The following is a 19000-nucleotide window of genomic DNA, read 5'->3' on the forward strand; positions in this document are numbered from 1 at the left end:
AGCAAATAGGTAAATTGTGGGACCTATGTATTATATATGGAAACATTTACAAAATCAAGAAGGGAGTGATGGCAAATTTGTAAATAAAGTGTGGGACCTATGTACTATATATGGAAATATTTGCAAATGTAGCAAATAAATTGAAACACCCCTAAATGGCAAAATGTAGCAAATAAAAAAAGACGGAGGGAGTATTTTTTTGTAATCTAATCAAGAATGGAATCTCCGTTAAGTATAATGGTTGAAAGTTTTCCTTTAAAAAAAAAATATAACTCTAAATAATAATATGTAATTTAAAATTTATGTTCGAACAACTCCGAACCCACGTGACTCAATTTCTGGAGCCGCCACTGTTGTTCAGTACGTAAGGGGTTACATCATACGTACTTTGGCGACTAGTGCAGCCGAATAGTACTAGTAATCTATATTCAATCTGTATATATATAGTGCTTTGTACTCAGCTAGGTCGCCGATGATTCAGTATCTGTCTGTATCTTGTCTGCAGATCTTCACCTGATCATCACCTGGGACAGCAGATACTGCCGTGCACTAACAGATGCTATGTCGCAGATCTTTTTATTTACTTCCATATAATGTCAAAGTTTATATTTCGAAATGCATGTGGTAAATGGTAATAAATCTAAAAATCCCATATAATAATACTATTTATATATACTCTTTTTTGTAAGAAAGTAGATAACATATTAAATTAAAATAAGCTTAAAAGGGGAAAAAAAAAAAGGAGGGGGAGGGGGGGTGTTTACTAGGTGGTAATTGGTATCGCAGTAATACCCCCTAAACCAGCGGAAATTAAATCCTACGCTGAGGTGTAGGATGAGCATCCTACACCTTGCCTATTTGGCTGGCTTTTGGCAGTATTTTTGAAAGTGGACCAGCTCTTTCTCTCTCATCACTCACTCATTCACTCTCTTTCTCTCTCATTTATTTGCTAAAACAATTTTTTTAATGAACAAATGCATATGGTTTGGTGTACAATAGTAATGACCATCAGTGTAAATTGTGATTTATTGAATTTCGGTATGGGACTGTAATTGTACATATTGAATTTCATTCGTGAACAAACATCAACACACCAGTGTACAAAGATTGCAAATTACTCACTTGACATCAGCTTCAGGAATTAGGTTACTTTCAGCTGGGGGGTTGTCATTGTACATTTTGATTTTGTTAATGAACAGCCACGAATCCAAGAATGTACAAGGAGGTTGAGTGTGGAAAAGAGAGAAGTGGTGAACAGTATATGGGGGGAAATTATGGCAGGTGACATCAAATCAGTTATTAAATGGTGAACAATAACTGTCAAATCAGTTACTTTTTGAAGTTTAGACATGTACACTGGATGTAATAGTAATGTACATTAGCTGTCAAATCAATTACTTTGGGGCGGTTCGTAGGTCGGGCATTTTTAGCTCGACGTGAACCTGAATTGGATCAGTTAGTTGACTCGTCTGGTCCGGTTCAGGTTCAAGGTTGGGTTTTCTCAAATCTCAACCAGTTCGTCCCCGGCAGGGTTAGGGATAGGTCGATTGGTTTGGCCCACCGGTCGAGTGTTTTTTTTTTTGCGTAAATGAAAATGCGTTCTGATTTTAAATTTTTAATTGTATATGCACTAGTATTTACAATAAATAATTTTCGATATCGTCCATATACACTAATATTTTTTATAACTAAATCGACGATGAAGTAATTTTATTCATTTTCTCCACTAATTTGATGGGCCGGCTTAAGGTAAAGTACGATTTACGGGCCGATTCAGTGTTAGAGTCGGGTCAGTTCCCTCACTCATCAATTTTAGCCCACGAGAACTCGTTGTTTGTCTAGTTCAGGCTTAATCATCTGGCGATTCTACGAACCCGAATCGATTTTTACGAGTCGTTCGAGGATGGTTTATGTTAGGCTGCCCAGTGGCCACCTCTAGTGAAAATATGGGTCATGTGTTAAAATCGTATTAGAGCAACCCTACAATTGCATGCTAATTGTGTGGATTATTGATCTAAGGTAGTTGCCTAGTGGGGGAGGACTTAGGGGATATATCATAGGCTGCAGTTGAATATGTGATTAGCTTTAAGGCTGGGGCGACCTACAGGTTGTTGTGGCCGAATATGTGGAGTTCTCAAGCGCAACAAGAGCGTTATTGTCCACAAGTGGTGGCGTATGTAATACCCCTCATGAGTCATGATTGATTTAAAGGGATTTAGCATGCTACTTATTCCAACAAGATGCATCTTTCTTTTAGTGAGCTAAATCCTTAGTTACTCCACGGTTAAGTGTGCTTGGCTAGGAGTAGTATTAGGATAGGTGACCTGTTAAGATGTATTTTAGGGATGCGTTGAGTGAGGACAAAATGTGTTGAAATCGACTCTGTATGAGTCGGGTGTTATAAAAAGCAACTTAATAACTTAACCTATACAATCGCCTGATCTTCTAACACAAGGGACAAGGTCTAGGGAGTCACCTCATAGGCGACTCGTTAGGTTATTTGCATTTTGCAAGCGATTCGATAGGGGTTTCTTGTAGCATGTGAATGTAAACACTTGTATTTTTATAGTCAAACTTTACAAATTTAGACCGTAGATTTCCACCATTATAAATAAAAACATGATCATTTGAGATCTTGTTAAAGTATGTAAATGTATAGTTTCAAAATATAAATTTTGATATTTTTTATTATTATGTAATTATAGATATCTATCAAGGGCGGATCTTTTCTTACTGGGAGGGGTTTGGCCCCCAAGAGAAGATGATATAATTAATATTTTGTCTAAGGTAGGTTTTGATGTAACAAGTTGTGGCAAAGTGGTTAGGTGCTCATTATTTTCATAAGACATGCAAATATTATCAAACATTGGTCATTCTCCCCTTACTTTTTTGGCCCAAGATCCACAACTTATACTTATAATTAAAGTTGTGTGTTGGAGATAATAAAAACTCAAGTATGATATTTTTTTTTGAGTGGAGGAAGGAAACATTATGTCTTTGAATAAAATTAAATTAACTTCATGCTGACAGATGTGATAAACATTATATTTATACAAACTTCCAACCAGGTTGGAATTAGGAATTTCTCCAAAACAAGTTGACACCCCAAAATAGTAACTAGTAAGTGACGATAGTATAAAATTATAAGGTGATGTAGTGCTTAGTCATGTTGGATTACCCTACAAAAAAAAGAGTCATGTTGGAATATACTTGGTATGGAACAAGTGGCAAATTCTTCTCCTTCATCCCGAAAATTGTCAGATGGGGATAAGTTAAAGTGCCAAATCGCTGGTGCTATTTCTTTCATTTTTAGTTTTCTAATAAGAAAGGGATAATCTTCACATTGGAACTAACAATAAAAAAAAGTTATATGTACATATATTTCTATGAATTATAAGTATATAAAGAATAATAATGATCGTTTTTTTAAAAAAAAACAGGCCTTTGAATTGTAGCTCTTGCCTCTTGGAAAAGATGGGCGATCAAGGGGGACACCAATTCAATAGTAGTTCTACTTCTACAAGTAGTTCTTCTGCATGCTCATCCTTTGAAAACATTAGGGGTCATCAATCATCATCATCATCATCATCATCATTGCATGATATATTTCAATATCTGTCGGAAGTTCCCCTACTAACCCATGCATCAGTTACCCGGCCCGAATATTATCATTCGGATGCTCCGACAAGTGAAGGCCTGCATGGGCCCAGTCCTTTACTTGCTCAAGAAGGTTCTCAAACTCATGATCAGGTTGGTCTCTACTTTACACCACCCCAAGTATATATCGTACGTAATTATATCATAATTAAAATGAAGAAAACTATTATATAGTATTACTTTTAGGTAATATTAAAAAGTTTATAAAAGAAATTTATAGTTTGAAAAAATATATTGAGATCAATCTAACAATGCAAGATTTCGTATAATAATTTTTTATCTTATACATATTTATAAAAGTAGTATATGATGAAAATTTGTATGTTTAGAGTAAAAAAGACAATGTTACAACTAAAATAAAAAAGGAGTAAGTATATATAGATATACATGTATACATATATATGCATGTATAGATATATATATTACCTAGTCATTTTATGTGTGATTATTATTGTGCCGGAATGATTTTTTTCCCCTGTTGATACCAACTCACAAAATGCATGTTTATCATATAGATTTTTATTAAATAATAATCATAATACTCTATAATAAGGGGGTGTAATTTAAAGTTATATACTACATAGAAAATAAGTATTCCTATATCTGAACACTAAACAGCCGTGCAATTTATTAAAATATCATCTTAATTAAAAGTCTTAAATAGTGCAATTCTCAGTCAAGAATTAGTTTACATCATACAAAAATTATTAAAAGTGAACGGTCTAATTTTAATATAAAAGTAGACCTGGTAACTAAATGGATTAAACTAGTTATCAAAAGAAATTAACCTAATCACTATTCAGCTAATTTTCTTTTTAATATTAGACTTATATTACCTAATTTTAATTTAAAAATAGTCGTTGTCTTATAAGACAAACTCTATATCATAAATATAAGAAACATCTTGTTCTATTATGAGATAGAGAGAAAATTATAAACGTCATTCCTTAATTCCTACCTAATTTTTGCTTATAAATTCATAGGTGCTCCTAGTGCTCTAATTTATGTGCTTTCAAGTATATATTTTTGCTCATTTGTCATATATTATGCTCAAATGAGTAAAATGTAAAATTTGGAAATATAAACTTAAAAAAAACATATGAGAGGAAGTATCTAATTCTAGATAGTTCCAAGGGACACTAATGCACTATAGAGGCTTTGATGTTTCTCTTTCCAGAATTTCGGCCATTAAATTATAAAAAATTAAGACAACGTAAATATATATTCATAAAAAATGTAGAATAATATCTTTATATTGTTTATTCTTTCATTTGATCATAATCTCCATTAAATTCTGACCATGTTTTTTGGTATATGAAGTAAATACAGATATTTAATGAATTTAACAATCGGTGATATATAAGTATTATATAACAATGGAAAACAATCTCATATACACAAGAAAAACAGAAAAGATAGAAAGAAAGAGAGTAATAATTCTTAAGAATATCTAATTAAGAGTCATTTTTAAACTTTCAAAAAAATTATTATAGGCGTCGGATACAATTTTCATTATAATTTTTAAATAACATTTACTCCCTTCGTCTCATTTTATAATTCCCGTATTATATTCTGAGTGTCTTAAAATATTATTTTTATTTCCTTTATTTTCATTTTTGAGCACCACTTCTTACTCTTTCTTCACTTTTTCACGTGGGTTTTTTATACCTTCATTTATTATACCTTTAATATTATTGGTTGGGTATAAGAATTTTTTCTTTTACTTTCTCTGTCCTCTTTTCACATGCTCACCCATTTAATGTTCTAATTCTTTTTTATTTTCTTACAACAATAATTTCGAAAAATACAGCAACTTTCTATGTAAATACATAATAATCATGATTTTCTTGATTCTCTTGTCCAAAAAGTAAAACATGGACTATAAAATAAGACGGAGTGGATGCTCTTCAAAGAGAGACGGTCATAAAGTAGTTTGTAAGTTCAGAAGGAGGTTTCCGAGAAGCCCACCATACATAGGGAATACAATTTTCATTGTATTTATACTTATTAAAAGGATACTACTAATCTACTCTACTATAATATGTGATTTCTGATTAAAAAAAACATGTTTATTCAGGGACCAGAAGTCAAGAATGTAGATGAAGCCAAAGCGCGCACAAAAGGAAAACAGCCGGTGGAGCCTGAACGAATTCCCATTCCTCATCAACAACTGCATGAATCATTAAGAGTAAGAACATTGCAAATTTGCAATCTTTTTCTCCTTATTTATAGTATTATGTTTAGAATCTATTGCAATGAAAGACACGGCTAGAAGACTTGCAGTACTCCCTATATATTCAAGAATTAATAATTTTGTTGTCAAATTTTCACAACCTTTTATAATAAAGAATGATCACTATAATATTATTACCATATAGAGTATATCCTATAATTCAGTGTGGCTTGTGTGGATCCGGATGAAGTTTAAGCATGGAAGTATGAAAACATTTTCTATAAGCATCACAATACTACTAATGTTAAAAAAAAAAAAAAAAATAGGTTTTTTTTTTTTACTATTAGTAATAAGGATTAGTGTTGTATTAGTTTTCAATCTCACACAGGTTAGTTCGATCCAACTATACAAATAAGGTCCTCTGAAAATGGAGAAAACACTTTTTCGTATAGGAGGAAAATTTTCTTTCTTTTCTTTGAAGGTTGGATGGAACTTTGAATAAGCATATAGTAGAATAAAAATGGGCTCATGTATGATCCATAAATAGTTTTGAATTTTTTTCTTGAATAACGCAAAAGTGGGTTTTAATTCCCAAAAATGCCCAAAAAAAAAAAATTCCCTGCGTACCGTCCACATAGGACGGCACGCGAGAAACTGATTTTTTTTTTGTTTTTGCCCAAGAAAACCGCTATTCTGAGTAGTGGTTTACTTGGGCAAAATATTGTAAGCACAAATCAAACTCTGCTACTTGAGTAATGAACCGCTACTCTGAGTAGCGGTTTATACAACACACACACAAAAAAAAAATTTTTTTTTGTAAACCGCTACTTCGAGTAGCGGTTTTGCTTAAGTTGAAAAAAAAAAATTCTCCCGTGCTGTCCTACGTGGACGGTACGCATGGAATTATTTTTTTTTGGGGCATATTTTGGGAATTAAAACCCACTTTTGCATTATGTAAGGAAAAAATTCAAATAGTTCTACGAGAGGTTGAGTGGTTTGCCACTCACCTCCCGCACCACAACTTTGGGGTTCAACAATCATCATATGATCCCTTCCCTCCCTAATTATGATCATAAGGGATGTTGCAGTTCGTATGTTTACATTAAAAAAAACGTATGAAGTTATATATTCTAAAGCTGAATTTCTATTCATCGTCCAAATCTATTTAAAATCACTCCAAATTTATTTTTATAGACCATTTTACTCTTTCTTTTTTTCACACCACCCACCACCCCCACCTCACTCCACCTGCCACCCCCTGCCATCACCTGCCTCCCCAACCAACACCACCTTCGTGTCACCCCCACCACCTGAACTTCTATACATCTGGAAAAATTTTACCATGGGCGAACGTTCGGTCAGGACGTTCCACCCGTGGCGCGAACGTCCTGGCCGGACGTTCGCCCATGGTAAAGAAATTTCAACTTGTGGGGGTGACGCGAAGGAGGTGGTGGTTGGGGAGGTTGAGTACGCGGTTGTGTGCGACGAAGGAAGTAGTGGAGGTAAGGGTGGTGGAGTGAGGTGGGTGGTGGTACGCTGAAGAGAGAGGGAGAGAGAGAAAGCAAGGGGTAATTTCAATGGTGGTGATACGTTGAAGAAGGAGAAGTTGAATGGTGGTGGTGGCAGGATGTGAATGGTGGTGGTTTAGGAAAAAAGAAAGAAAAGGTTAGGGATGTAATTTCTATTTTTTGGGGCGACTTTAAGTAGATTTGGGGCGATATTTAACAAACCTCATGGTACGTATTGGTAAATGGTAATCGATAGTAAATGTACATTCTCTTACTAGGTTTAGGATATATTAATCGAACCTATGAAGAGAATAGGTTGTGTATCTCTGTTATATAAGCTAAGGGGTGAGTTATGGTGTCCCCCTCGGAAAGACTTATATACCCTTAATCTCACAAAAAATAATAAATTAAAGATTTACTTAATTCTTTCCTTATTTACAAATATGGGTAATAAAGAAAGTTCTACATTACCAAAAAAAATACATAAAAACGTGTAAAAAGAGAAAACTAACAATTGAAAATAAACTGATGACAAAATCAATTTTTAAACGATTATGAAAGAAAATTTTTATAGAGATTCTTATTACTTAAACTCTCAATTGTAATAACAATTTCAGATAACATGCATTAACAAACCATAAAATAATTAAGGAAGTTAGAGAATATCATTTTTTTTATTTTTAGGGGCTCACAATCAGTTAGAATAATAAAATCAAAGAAATAAACATAAAGCATCAGATAATACCAATTTCTACTTTTTTTGTGATTGAAGAACTATTCACCATAGTTTGCCTAAATTAGCCAAAGCAATTAAATTGAACTACTACTCATAAAATACGCCTATAAAATATATATATATTTATATAAATAAAAAAACATAACCTAGATCATTTTAAAAGGAAAGTCTTTCTACCAAATAAGATAACATATCGTACCTCGACATAGTTCTTTCTGGAAAACACTACTCTTTTACACTAGAGCAATGCAAATAAAAAAATCATAAAGCTCATCAAGATTCACCATAAATATTACATTCTTAAGTTAATTTTTTAACACTTTTTGATGTTACTATTAATATTGATATATTATCACACGCATCGCGTGCATATAGTGCTCGTACTCTATATTAGTAGTAATCTACCCACTTTTGTTTTTAACAATGGTAACATAAATTATCAAAGAGTTATGGCAAAAAGCCTATGACAATCCATATAGATCTAGAGTAACTTTTGACGATAATTAGAGGGATCGGGTACATCAAGGGTATCAAACCCGCTCATACACTCATGAGCTAACATATCCGCTAAGTACTGGTTGTCTTCCTTATAACGAAGATAAGGCTTCCTAGAAGTAGTGTCACATCTCCCTGCAGTCCATAATCAGATCACTATAGAAGTCAATTTGCATAAAGTTGCCATTATGATGCCTACAAAAAGGAAGCTAGAGCAACATGCGTGAAATGTTTTGTTCTTGCCATCTCGAATCCCTGTTTTATAGCCAACAATTATACATGATATGGGTTAAGATCATAGGATAATGAATAAAAACCAAGAAGCCAATCTCCTAAAGAATCTCTAATAACTCATGCCATACTTGACTTCGTTTCAATGTTCATAAAGGAAGCGTCCACATAAATATGGACAAATGGAGGTGGAGAAGGTCTGCAAGAAGTACACCTGGCTGACAGGTTTGAAATAGGGGGAGACTAAGCGGCTCCAAACTCTTTGGCCATTTTAATGGCCAAATTCCGGGTGACTTGGGTTGGCATATGCGGCTTTTTATCAAAAAGGGCACAATATATTGCTTTCCGAATCTCAAAGCATACCAAAGGAAAATGAAGGGACCAATTCAACATATTGCTTTGATGATGCCTACTAACAGAAAAATGCAATCACTCTTTAATAGTGCTGCACATCCAAAAATCTTAGGAAGGGGATAATAAACACCATCCGAAGCAGCAGTACAATCCCGAATAACATGAAGCGAGGATTCAATACAAGTGGGGCAAGAATGACATAAAGGGGAAGGGATGATATTGCGTTTATGTAAAAGATAGGATTGAGAAATATGGTCCCACCATAAAAGCCATGGGAATAAACAGATTTGGGGAGGGATCTCAAGCTTCCATATATAACCACTCACTCCCTTGTTTCGAACTACAATCTCTAACAATCTCATTATACATTTTGGACAAATTAAAGTTGTCATTCTGTACAACGGAGAAGAAGGAGGTATTGGTAAGATGAAAAGCTATGGGCAAGGCATGAATCATTTGCATAATATAATCTGGAAGTTCTGAGGTTCTCTAGGTTCCAAGCATTCTCAATAATATGGTCACCACCTTTAAGTTCACTTCATTAGGGTGTAAAGGGCCGTGGACAAGACTTTTTATAGAACCTATGCTCAACCAATCATCAACCCAAAAGTCAATAGAGTAACCATTACCCAATTTCCACTTCCTACATTGATTAAGCAAAGAAGAGTCGATTCTCACATTTTTCCAAATTTGAGAACCATTCTTAAAAGCAATTGAAAATATTTCATTCTTATATTTTGAAATGATACACTCTTCAGTTAACTTTTGTGGCCCATGAATCATTTTTCAACTCAATTTTGCTAACAAGGCATGCTTTAGGTCCATATGACTTCTTATCCCTAATCCCCTCATTGATTTCGGCAAAAAGGTATGAGGTTGACCTACTACATTTACACATCCTATCAAGATCAAGGAGAGAAGATTTCAGAAAGTGAGTGACTTGCATATCATAGGAAGCAATAGTGTCCATTGTTGAGATTATAAGGGTAAGTCTACCTACTCTAGAAAGTAGCTTAGATTTCCACATGGCCAATTTTCCTCTAGCTTTGTCAACGACAAATTGAACATCTTTCTTCCTAGGGCGCTTACGGGGAAAGGGAGAGACCCAAATAGAGACCTAACTCCTCTCTTTCTCTAATGTTCATGGTCTCTCGGAAAAGATTTTTGTGATTCTCCGAGGTATTAGGTGAGAAAATAAGTCTACTTTTGCTCTCATTGTTTTTTTTTGCCTGATAATTGACTGAAAATCTTTAGAATTTAATTCCCTAAGCTTAAATGAAATGTTCTCATCAACCCTGCCAAATAAAAGGATATCATCAGCAAAGAGAAGGTGAGATATGGGTACACGGTCCCTACCTATCCAAAAGGAGGTCCGAAATTTCTCCGCACATGCTTGGTTTATAATACCATTAAGGAACTCAAGGCAGATATGGAAAATAAAGGGTAACATTGGATCTCCTTGCCTAAGACCTCTAGAATGACGGAAAGTTTATGTCTTCTTATCAATGACCAAAACCAACGAGCTTGCCTTATTGATGCAATTCATGATAAATGAGATGGAATGAAAATTAAGATTATGCATAAAAACAAAATGACGAATGAAATCTCATTCTAACCGGTCATAAGCTATTTCTAAGTCAACTTTCAACGCAAACCATCCATGCTTGCCTTTTTTCTTTTGCGTTGCATGCAGGATTTTAGACGCAACAACCAAGTTAATATTCATACCCCTCGCTTGAATAAAATCGTTCTGATTTTGCGACACCCACTGAGGAATCAAATATTTAAGATGATTGACCAAGATTTTTTTAGTGAGCTTATACATGGTATTACACAAGCTAATAGGACGAAATTGTTTGACATTTTTAGGGTTAGGCTGTTTAGGGATGAGGCAAATTAAAGCATGACCAAGATCAATCGGGATATCTCTTGACATGAACCATTACCTAATATTTTCTCAAATATCCTCATCCACAATGTGACGCTCTTTTTGGAAGAAAATCGGATGAAAACCATCTGAGCCAGGGGTTTTGAGGGGTTTCATCGAGAAGAGCACTTACTTCATTACAATATTGGAAGGGGGGAGCTTATGGAGATTAGGTCATTCCAACCCCAAGATCAATTGTATCCGAATAACACTTCTCAATAGTGTATAGATTGACATAGAAATTCCTGATGAGAGTAGTTAGGGCTTGAGGCTCTGATATTTGGTTTCCACTATTATCATTTAAGCACCTAATTGAGTTATAATGATGTTTGATAATGACGGAACGATGAAAGAAAAATGTATTCCTATCACCAAAATTAATCTAATACACCCTTTAGCTAACCTCAACTACTCTTCCTGAGGAAGGATTTCAATAAGTTCAATATGAAATTGCTCCTCAATATTAAGGTGATACACATAAGCCGGGTTGAATTGAAGATAATTTTGAATACCATGTAAACGCGCATGAATATGCTTTTTCCGAGCATATATATTTCCAAAAATCGAATGATTCCAACGAGTGAGCTTAACCCCTGCATTATGCAGCTTATTAGAAACCTCACAATCCCCATGATCCCAAGCTTCCCTAATGAACCCCTAGCTCACAACTAGGGTCTTGTAAACACATTGGTTCAAATCGAAACGACTTGGTACCTAGGGACAGGGTTGGATTATTTAACTTACATAATAAAGGGGCATGATCAGATAAAATTATAATCAAGTGCCAAATACAAGAGTTCGGGAACGCATCAAACCATTCCCCATTCCCTATTCCCAAAATCCCGCTCAAGCCTCTCCATTATAGGAATATTCTTCCTCTTATTTGTCCAAGTGAATTTTGGGCCATTAAAACCAAGATCAAGTAAGTTACATTTATTAATAGTTTGTTGAAAAAGGTTGGCCCTGTGATTATTTATCGGGGGCCCTCCTCACTTTTCATTTTGGAACATAATCTCATTAAAATCTCCCAGCGCTAACAAAGGCATAATGAAATTTAGAGCAACATCACCACAAATCATTCCATAATACCTTGCTTTGTCTAAACTCCGGGCTAGCATAGATAGCAGGAAAAAAGGGGGTTTTGGAATTAACCTCAACCAAAGCATGGATTCCTTGGGTATTATGACTGATTATGTGAACATTCACTACAAAAAAAGTCCATTTTGAGACGGACAAAATCTGTCCCTAAATAGGTCAATTCCGTCGCTATATGGGCTTAGAGACGGATATTGTCCCTCTCTAAAACCCTTGTCGCTAATTCGAGTTAGAGACGGATTTTAAAAATCGTCATTGAATCTCTAAGTTTAGAGACGGATTTTGGAAATCCGTCTCTAAGCTTAGAGACGGATTTTGGAAATCCGTCTCTAAGCTTAGAGACGGATTTTGCAAATCCGTATCTAGTTTAGAGACGGATTTTGAAAATCCGTCTCTAAGTTAGAGACGGAGTTTGGAAATCCGTCTCTCAGTTTAGAGACGGATTTTGGAAATCCGTCTCTAGTTTAGAGACGGATTTTGGAAATCCGTCTCTAAATTCGCTGAAAATATAAAAAATATATAAACGAAATTAACAACACGATAGTTCCTAATATTATCATGATTATATTTAATCACCTATTATTACCTACCTAGTTCAAGTTGATCTCATTCCATTTAGGAATATCCCTTAAGTAAACCCGGTTCAGCTCTACAAGAAAGGATAAGAAGACTCCACAGTCGCAAGAATCGCTGTTCGTAGGAATCGAACTTGTAACCTCAAAGAAACGAGAAGAAGCTCCAACCAACTACACCAAATACAACTTGTATACTTCTCTACATAATATTGGTAATATGTAGAAGAAATATTAGAGACGGATTCAAAAATCCGTCCCTAATTTAGAGACGGATTTTAAAATCCGTCCCTAAATTAGAGACGGATTTCTAAAATCCGTCTCTAACTTAGAGACGGATTTTAAAATCCGTCTCTAACTTAGAGACGGATATCTAAAATCCGTCTCTAACTTAGAGACGGATTTTTAAAATCCGTCCCTAAATTAAAGAAGTGCAATAAAATATTCATATTTGATTTTAGAGACGAATTTTTAGAATCCGTCTCTAAATTTAGAGACGGATTTTAAAAATCCGTCCCTAAATTAGAGACGGATTTTGAAAATCCCTCTCAAATTAAATACGTGGAAAAAATCATATGTAAATTTAGAGACGGATTTTTTAAATTTGTCTCTAACTTTAGAGACGGATTTTTAAATCCGTCTCTAACTTTAGGGACGGATTATCAATATCCGTCCCTAAGTTAGAGACGGATTTTCAAAATCCGTCTCTAAATTTATTTCGAGACGGATTTTTAAAATCCGTCTCTAATTTAGAGACGGATTTAAAAAATCCGTCTCTAATTTAGAGACGGATTTAAAAAATCCGTCTCTAAATAGATTTAGAGACGGATTATCAATATTCCGTCTCTAAATTAGAAACGGATATATATCCGTCTCCAAAAATCCGTCGCTATATAAGCTTTTTTTTGTAGTGATTGACACGAGCCGAGTTCCACACAAGCAATATACCACCTGCATAGCCAACCGGATCTGCTAGGAACCAAGAGTCAAAAGGCAACGTTCTCATAATGTTTTTCATATGATTTCCCCTAGTTTTGGTTTCATCCAACATAAGTAAACCAGGTCGGTTATGACTGATTAAATGGATAAGGTTTGGCTTGAAAGTGGGACTCGCCAAGCCGCGCGAGTTCCAGAATAAGACCGTCAAATTATAAGAGATATGTGTTTTGCACTTGAGCGCCTTTTTTTTTTAGCTCAATAAGTAATTTCATTTTATTTATCAACCTCATTCAGAACCACCAACAGTGGCTCTAATTACAAATTACCAAACTTAACTGCCTCAACCAATCTCTATCCTCCCTTGAACATTTCTTAGGCAAAACACTATACACTCTGTCTATTACATTCCTTTGGATTCTATACACACTTTTATCTACCTTAACAACCATCTGTGACCAAAACACATCATTTCTGACACTCCAAATCTGGTAAACACTTGCAGCAAGGACAACGTAGCTAGTTTGCTTCCACATTCTAGACATTCTGCTTCTTTTTATGTACCTGTATACATCTAGAACATTAGTGCTGGTTGTATTCCACATCAGCCATCTTTTGATTGTTTTTAACACTTCACAGCTATATACACAGTTGAAAAATAGATGATCTTGTGCCTCCTCAGCTAACCCACATATCAGGCACATGGGATCTCTGCTTACACCAATTGTGAACAGTCTTGCTGTTGTCTGCATTTTGTTCTTCATGGTCAGCCACATGAAGAACCTATGCTTGGGTATAGTCATTCTATTCCAAACCATGGAATCCCAATTGACCCTCTCCAAGGTGCCACACAGTGTATTATAAATTTATTTAACAGAATAATCTGCCATTTGCAATATTTCAGCTTCCCTAATTTTATCTTTGATGCATTCTTTCACCTCACAAATCTTCCTCCAATACCAACTACTCCCTGCTTTAGGTACATACTCCCACCAATGCTCATCTTTTACATACAATTCATTCACCCATTTCAACCATAAACTGTCCTTCTTGTTTGCACATGCCCACACATATATCCCAAGGGCTGCAGTATTCCAGACCTGGATGTTCCTCAATCCTAGTCCATCAGCATATTTTGGTAAACAAACCTGAGGCCAAGCCACATACCCAGCTTTGCCACTATAATATTCTCCTGACCACAAATAAGCTCTACAGATACTATTTACTTCCTTTAGAACACTCTTGGGCAAATGAAACACCTGAGCCCAGTACACATGCAAACTAATCAACACTGAATTGATTAGCTGTAATCTTCCTTGGTATGCCAAGTGTCTGCTACTCCAAGTACGAATTCTAGCAGTCATCTTTTCTATTATTAAGTTACACTCTTTTGCTGAGATCTTTTTGTAACATATAGGAACACCCAAATACTTGAAAGGTAAACTTCCAAGGCTATAACCAGTAACATCAAGAATTCTCTGTACCTCAGCTCTTTTCATGCCTGCTGTATAAATCTCTGTCTTCCTTTTATTCACCACCAGCCCTGATACATCTGAAAAGTGTTGAAAACCCTGGAGCATGGTATACACTGAGACAAAATCACCCTTGGAGCATAGAATCACATCATCAGCAAAACATAGGTGATTGAGTTTCACACCTAAGCATCTGGGATGAAAATGAAATTGAGGTTTTTCTGCAACATATTTAAGAGTCCTAGACAGGTACTCCATACATAAAACAAAGAGAAGAGGAGATATTGGATCTCCCTGTCTCAGTCCTCTCTTTCCTTTAAAGAAGCCATGAAGCCCTCCATTTATCTGAAGAGAGAATCTTGGTGTGCTAACACATTCCATTATCCATCTTCTCATCTGCTCTGGGAACTTTAATGCTTGCAACATGTTTTGTACAAAATTCCAATCAATGGAATCATAGGCCTTCATCATGTCCATCTTGATTATAGCACCAGGCTTTGCATTTTTCCTACCATACTCCTTAACAATATCCTGGCATATCATAATGTTGTGAGCTATGAATCTACCTTGGATAAAAGCTCCTTGGTTCTCAGCAACTAACTCAGGCAGCACCTTTTTCAATCTCTCACATAGCATTTTTGTAATACACTTGTATATTACATTACAACATGCTATTGGTCTGAACTCAGCTACATTCCCAGGGCACTTGACTTTGGGGATCAAAGTCAATACAGTATTGTTTATTTCCTTCAGCAACTTCCCAGTTCTAAAGAAATCAAGCACAGCACTGATAACATCATTCCCTACTACAGCCCAGCTTGCCTTATAGAACCCAGACCCAAAGCCATCTGGCCCTGGTGACTTATCCTCTGGGATGGAAAATATTGCTGTTTTCACATCATTGCCATTAAATGGCTCCATAAGCTCTTTCTGTTGATCATCACTTAACACAGGACCACGAGCAATAATTGCTTCATGGATTGAGCCCTTAATCTCACCTACAGTGCCCAACAGCCCTTGATAGTATTTCAGAAAGGCATCATTCACTTCTTGTGGAGAATCTGCCCTAGTACCATCTATAGAACAAATGCCATACACATTACTCTTCAGCTTTCTCTCTTTGATTGCTCTATGGAACTCAACAGTATTAGAATCACCATTTTGGAGCCATTTTAACTTTGCCTTTTGCTGTAAGAAAGACATGTATTGCTCATGTATCCTTCTATACTCTTCAGCTGCCTGTATTTCAGAAGCCACTGCCTCTGTATCCCCATTCTGAGTTCTATGAACTCTAGCCTGAGCTTGAGAAAGTTTCTCTTTAGCCTTTATGTCTGCAGCTTGCATATTAGAGAAGCCCTCCTTGTTTAGAATCTTCAAAGCCTCCTTCACTTTCTTCATCTTCCTAGTGACTTTGAACATTGCTGTGCCACTGAGTTCAACATACCAACTTTCAGTCACAAGCTCTATGAATCTGGGATGCTGACTCCACATATTGAAATATGTAAAAGGGCATTTGCCTTTTTCCATCTCTGGATACACTCTAATCATCATAGGAGAGTGATCAAATAATCCTTCTGGCATGAAATAAGCCTCAGCAGTAGGAAATAACTCCTTCCATTGAGCATTCCCCATTACCCTATCCAGCTTATAATACACTCTATCCATATCTTGCTGTTTATTGTTCCAAGTAAAGAAGCACCCACTTGATTTTAAATCCTCCATCCCACATCTTGTAACACATCTTCTAAAGTCCTCCATTTCAGCATCTTTAACAGCAGCACCTACTCTTTCATCCCTATTAAGAACACAATTAAAATCTCCTGAAATAATCCATGGGCCCTTAATGACCTCAGCTAAGTTCTCCATATCCTGCCACAAACATTTTCTTTGTGCATTGCTGTTGAAAGCATACACAAAACTACAACTGAACTTCTTTTGACTTCCTTTAGAACATACCTGACAGTGAATTAGTTGTTCAGTTACTAATTCAATGCCTACATCAAAGATTAGGGGATTCCATGCAACAATTATTCTACCCCCAGCATGACAAGATGAATTGGTACAGAAGCACCAGCCTGAGAACAGCCTTTGATAAACCTGACCCATTTTACCAACTTTCACCTTAGTCTCTAGGAGACTTACAATGCCAAGGGATTGCTGATTCAGAAGATGCTTAACATCTAACTGTTTATTAACCTTATTAATCCCTCTGACATTCCAGCATAGGATTTTATCCACCTTCATCTGGAGGGTCCCCCCTCCTGCTTCCTTCAACACCATCCTTTTCACACATAATGTCCCCTACTAGAATGTCATCATCCTCCACAGCTAGAGCCTCAAAAGAGTTTCCTATGCATACCTCTTTGGCTGGACTGTTAATCATTTTAGCAGGCTGTTTCACCACATGATAACCCCTTATTTCCTGTTCCTTCCTATCATCAATACCCCCTGGGCCATTCCACTCTTCTCTACATCCTCTGTAATTCTCTGCACATTCCCATTCTCCTTTGATACATTCACCTCCCTTGATCTCTCCTGTGCTTTTGGCATCCACCTTTGCTGCGTTGCCTTCTTACATTCCACTTTTGAGTGCCCCAACTGATGACAGACAGCACACATCACAGGTTTCCATTCATAGTAAATGTCAAAAACCACCTCAATACCTCTCTCATTCATAAATGAAAGCTGTTCCGGGAAATCTTGATCCACCTTGACCTCAATCAAGATCCTAGCATATTGCAACTTTTCTCTCTGCTCAGTGGCCTTATCCACACGCAGAAAATTCCCTATTGGAGCCACCAACTTCCTCAAGTATTGTTCTCCCCAATATTTGAAGTCCACCTTGAATTGCACCCATGTTGGCAACACATCAAACTTTTCCTTCACCATGTCCATGTTAGCATCCCACGCTTTCATTATCAGAGGTTTATTGTCAAAAAATGGAGTACCTCCTACTAATACTGCATCCCTTCTCTCCATAGTTCGGAATCTTACAATGAAGATACCTCTCCTGATCATCACAACCTTCTCTACACCATTATTTTTCCATATTCGCCTTATGAATCCCTCCATAACATTTGGTGGAGGATTCGCCCCAATCACATAACAAATTAATGCCGAATTTCAATAATCAACCTCAGTTTGCATATCAGATTCATCAATTTTAATCATAGGCATACTATTTTCATGAATCAAATCCACATCATTACAGTTTGGACTTACCTCATCTTCATCAAATTGAAGAATCGGCACCGGCTCCACCATCCTGACTGATCGATCAGCCAGCCTACTAGTCCCCTGCTTCTGTACTGCATCAGGAGAATTCATCGCTGTCAACCACTCCGAAAACAGACGATGAGATTGTTGACTCCTCTTGATTGCACAAATTTCTTCTTCCTCAGATAACTTCTCAATCTCCATTGATTCTACACCAAGTAACTCATCCATTGTCTTCGTTTTCTTTGCTTGAGAATCAGAGCAAGGACCTCTCGGCTTATTAGAGTTAGCATTACTTGTCTTCTGAGCTTTAGAACCTCTCGCCATGGCGCCAATACACAGTATCGTAATACAAAGTATTGAGAGAAATTCTAGAGAGAGAAACACCTAACCCATTTCTTATGAAATTTTTCTCTCCTTTTTTACACTTGAGCGCCTTGATCACCCCGGTTTGTTCTTTGGTCCACGGTTCTACTACTTCCCCCATTATGGGGCAAATCCATCTGTTCCTTTGAGGTTGAACCCTCGCGGTAGATGATCTTAGGCGTCTTGCACCTTTCACCTCTTTCTAATTCAGGAAGAGGCCCATTTGTTTCAATATGGGGAGTATCTCCATCTCCATTAATGC

The 19000-nt window shown here is 36.2% G+C and overlaps 1 protein-coding gene across 2 annotated transcripts in view; it reads left to right on the forward strand.

The window, feature by feature from the left end:
- The first annotated feature begins 3420 nt into the window (after positions 1 to 3420).
- LOC104895901 (transcription factor PIF1) overlaps positions 3421 to 19000 on the forward strand; it is a 44379-nt gene continuing 28799 nt past the window's right edge. For both annotated transcript variants that reach the window (XM_048646549.2, XM_048646551.1), the window contains exons 1-2: positions 3421 to 3750; positions 5735 to 5845. In XM_048646549.2, coding sequence (XP_048502506.1) covers positions 3475 to 3750; positions 5735 to 5845 — 387 coding nt within the window. In that variant the 5' untranslated portion in view covers positions 3421 to 3474. The remainder of the gene's footprint in view (positions 3751 to 5734; positions 5846 to 19000) is intronic.

The sequence above is a fragment of the Beta vulgaris genome, chromosome 6, assembly GCF_026745355.1.
Source record: "Beta vulgaris subsp. vulgaris cultivar EL10 chromosome 6, EL10.2, whole genome shotgun sequence".
Classification (NCBI taxonomy): domain Eukaryota; kingdom Viridiplantae; phylum Streptophyta; class Magnoliopsida; order Caryophyllales; family Amaranthaceae; genus Beta; species Beta vulgaris.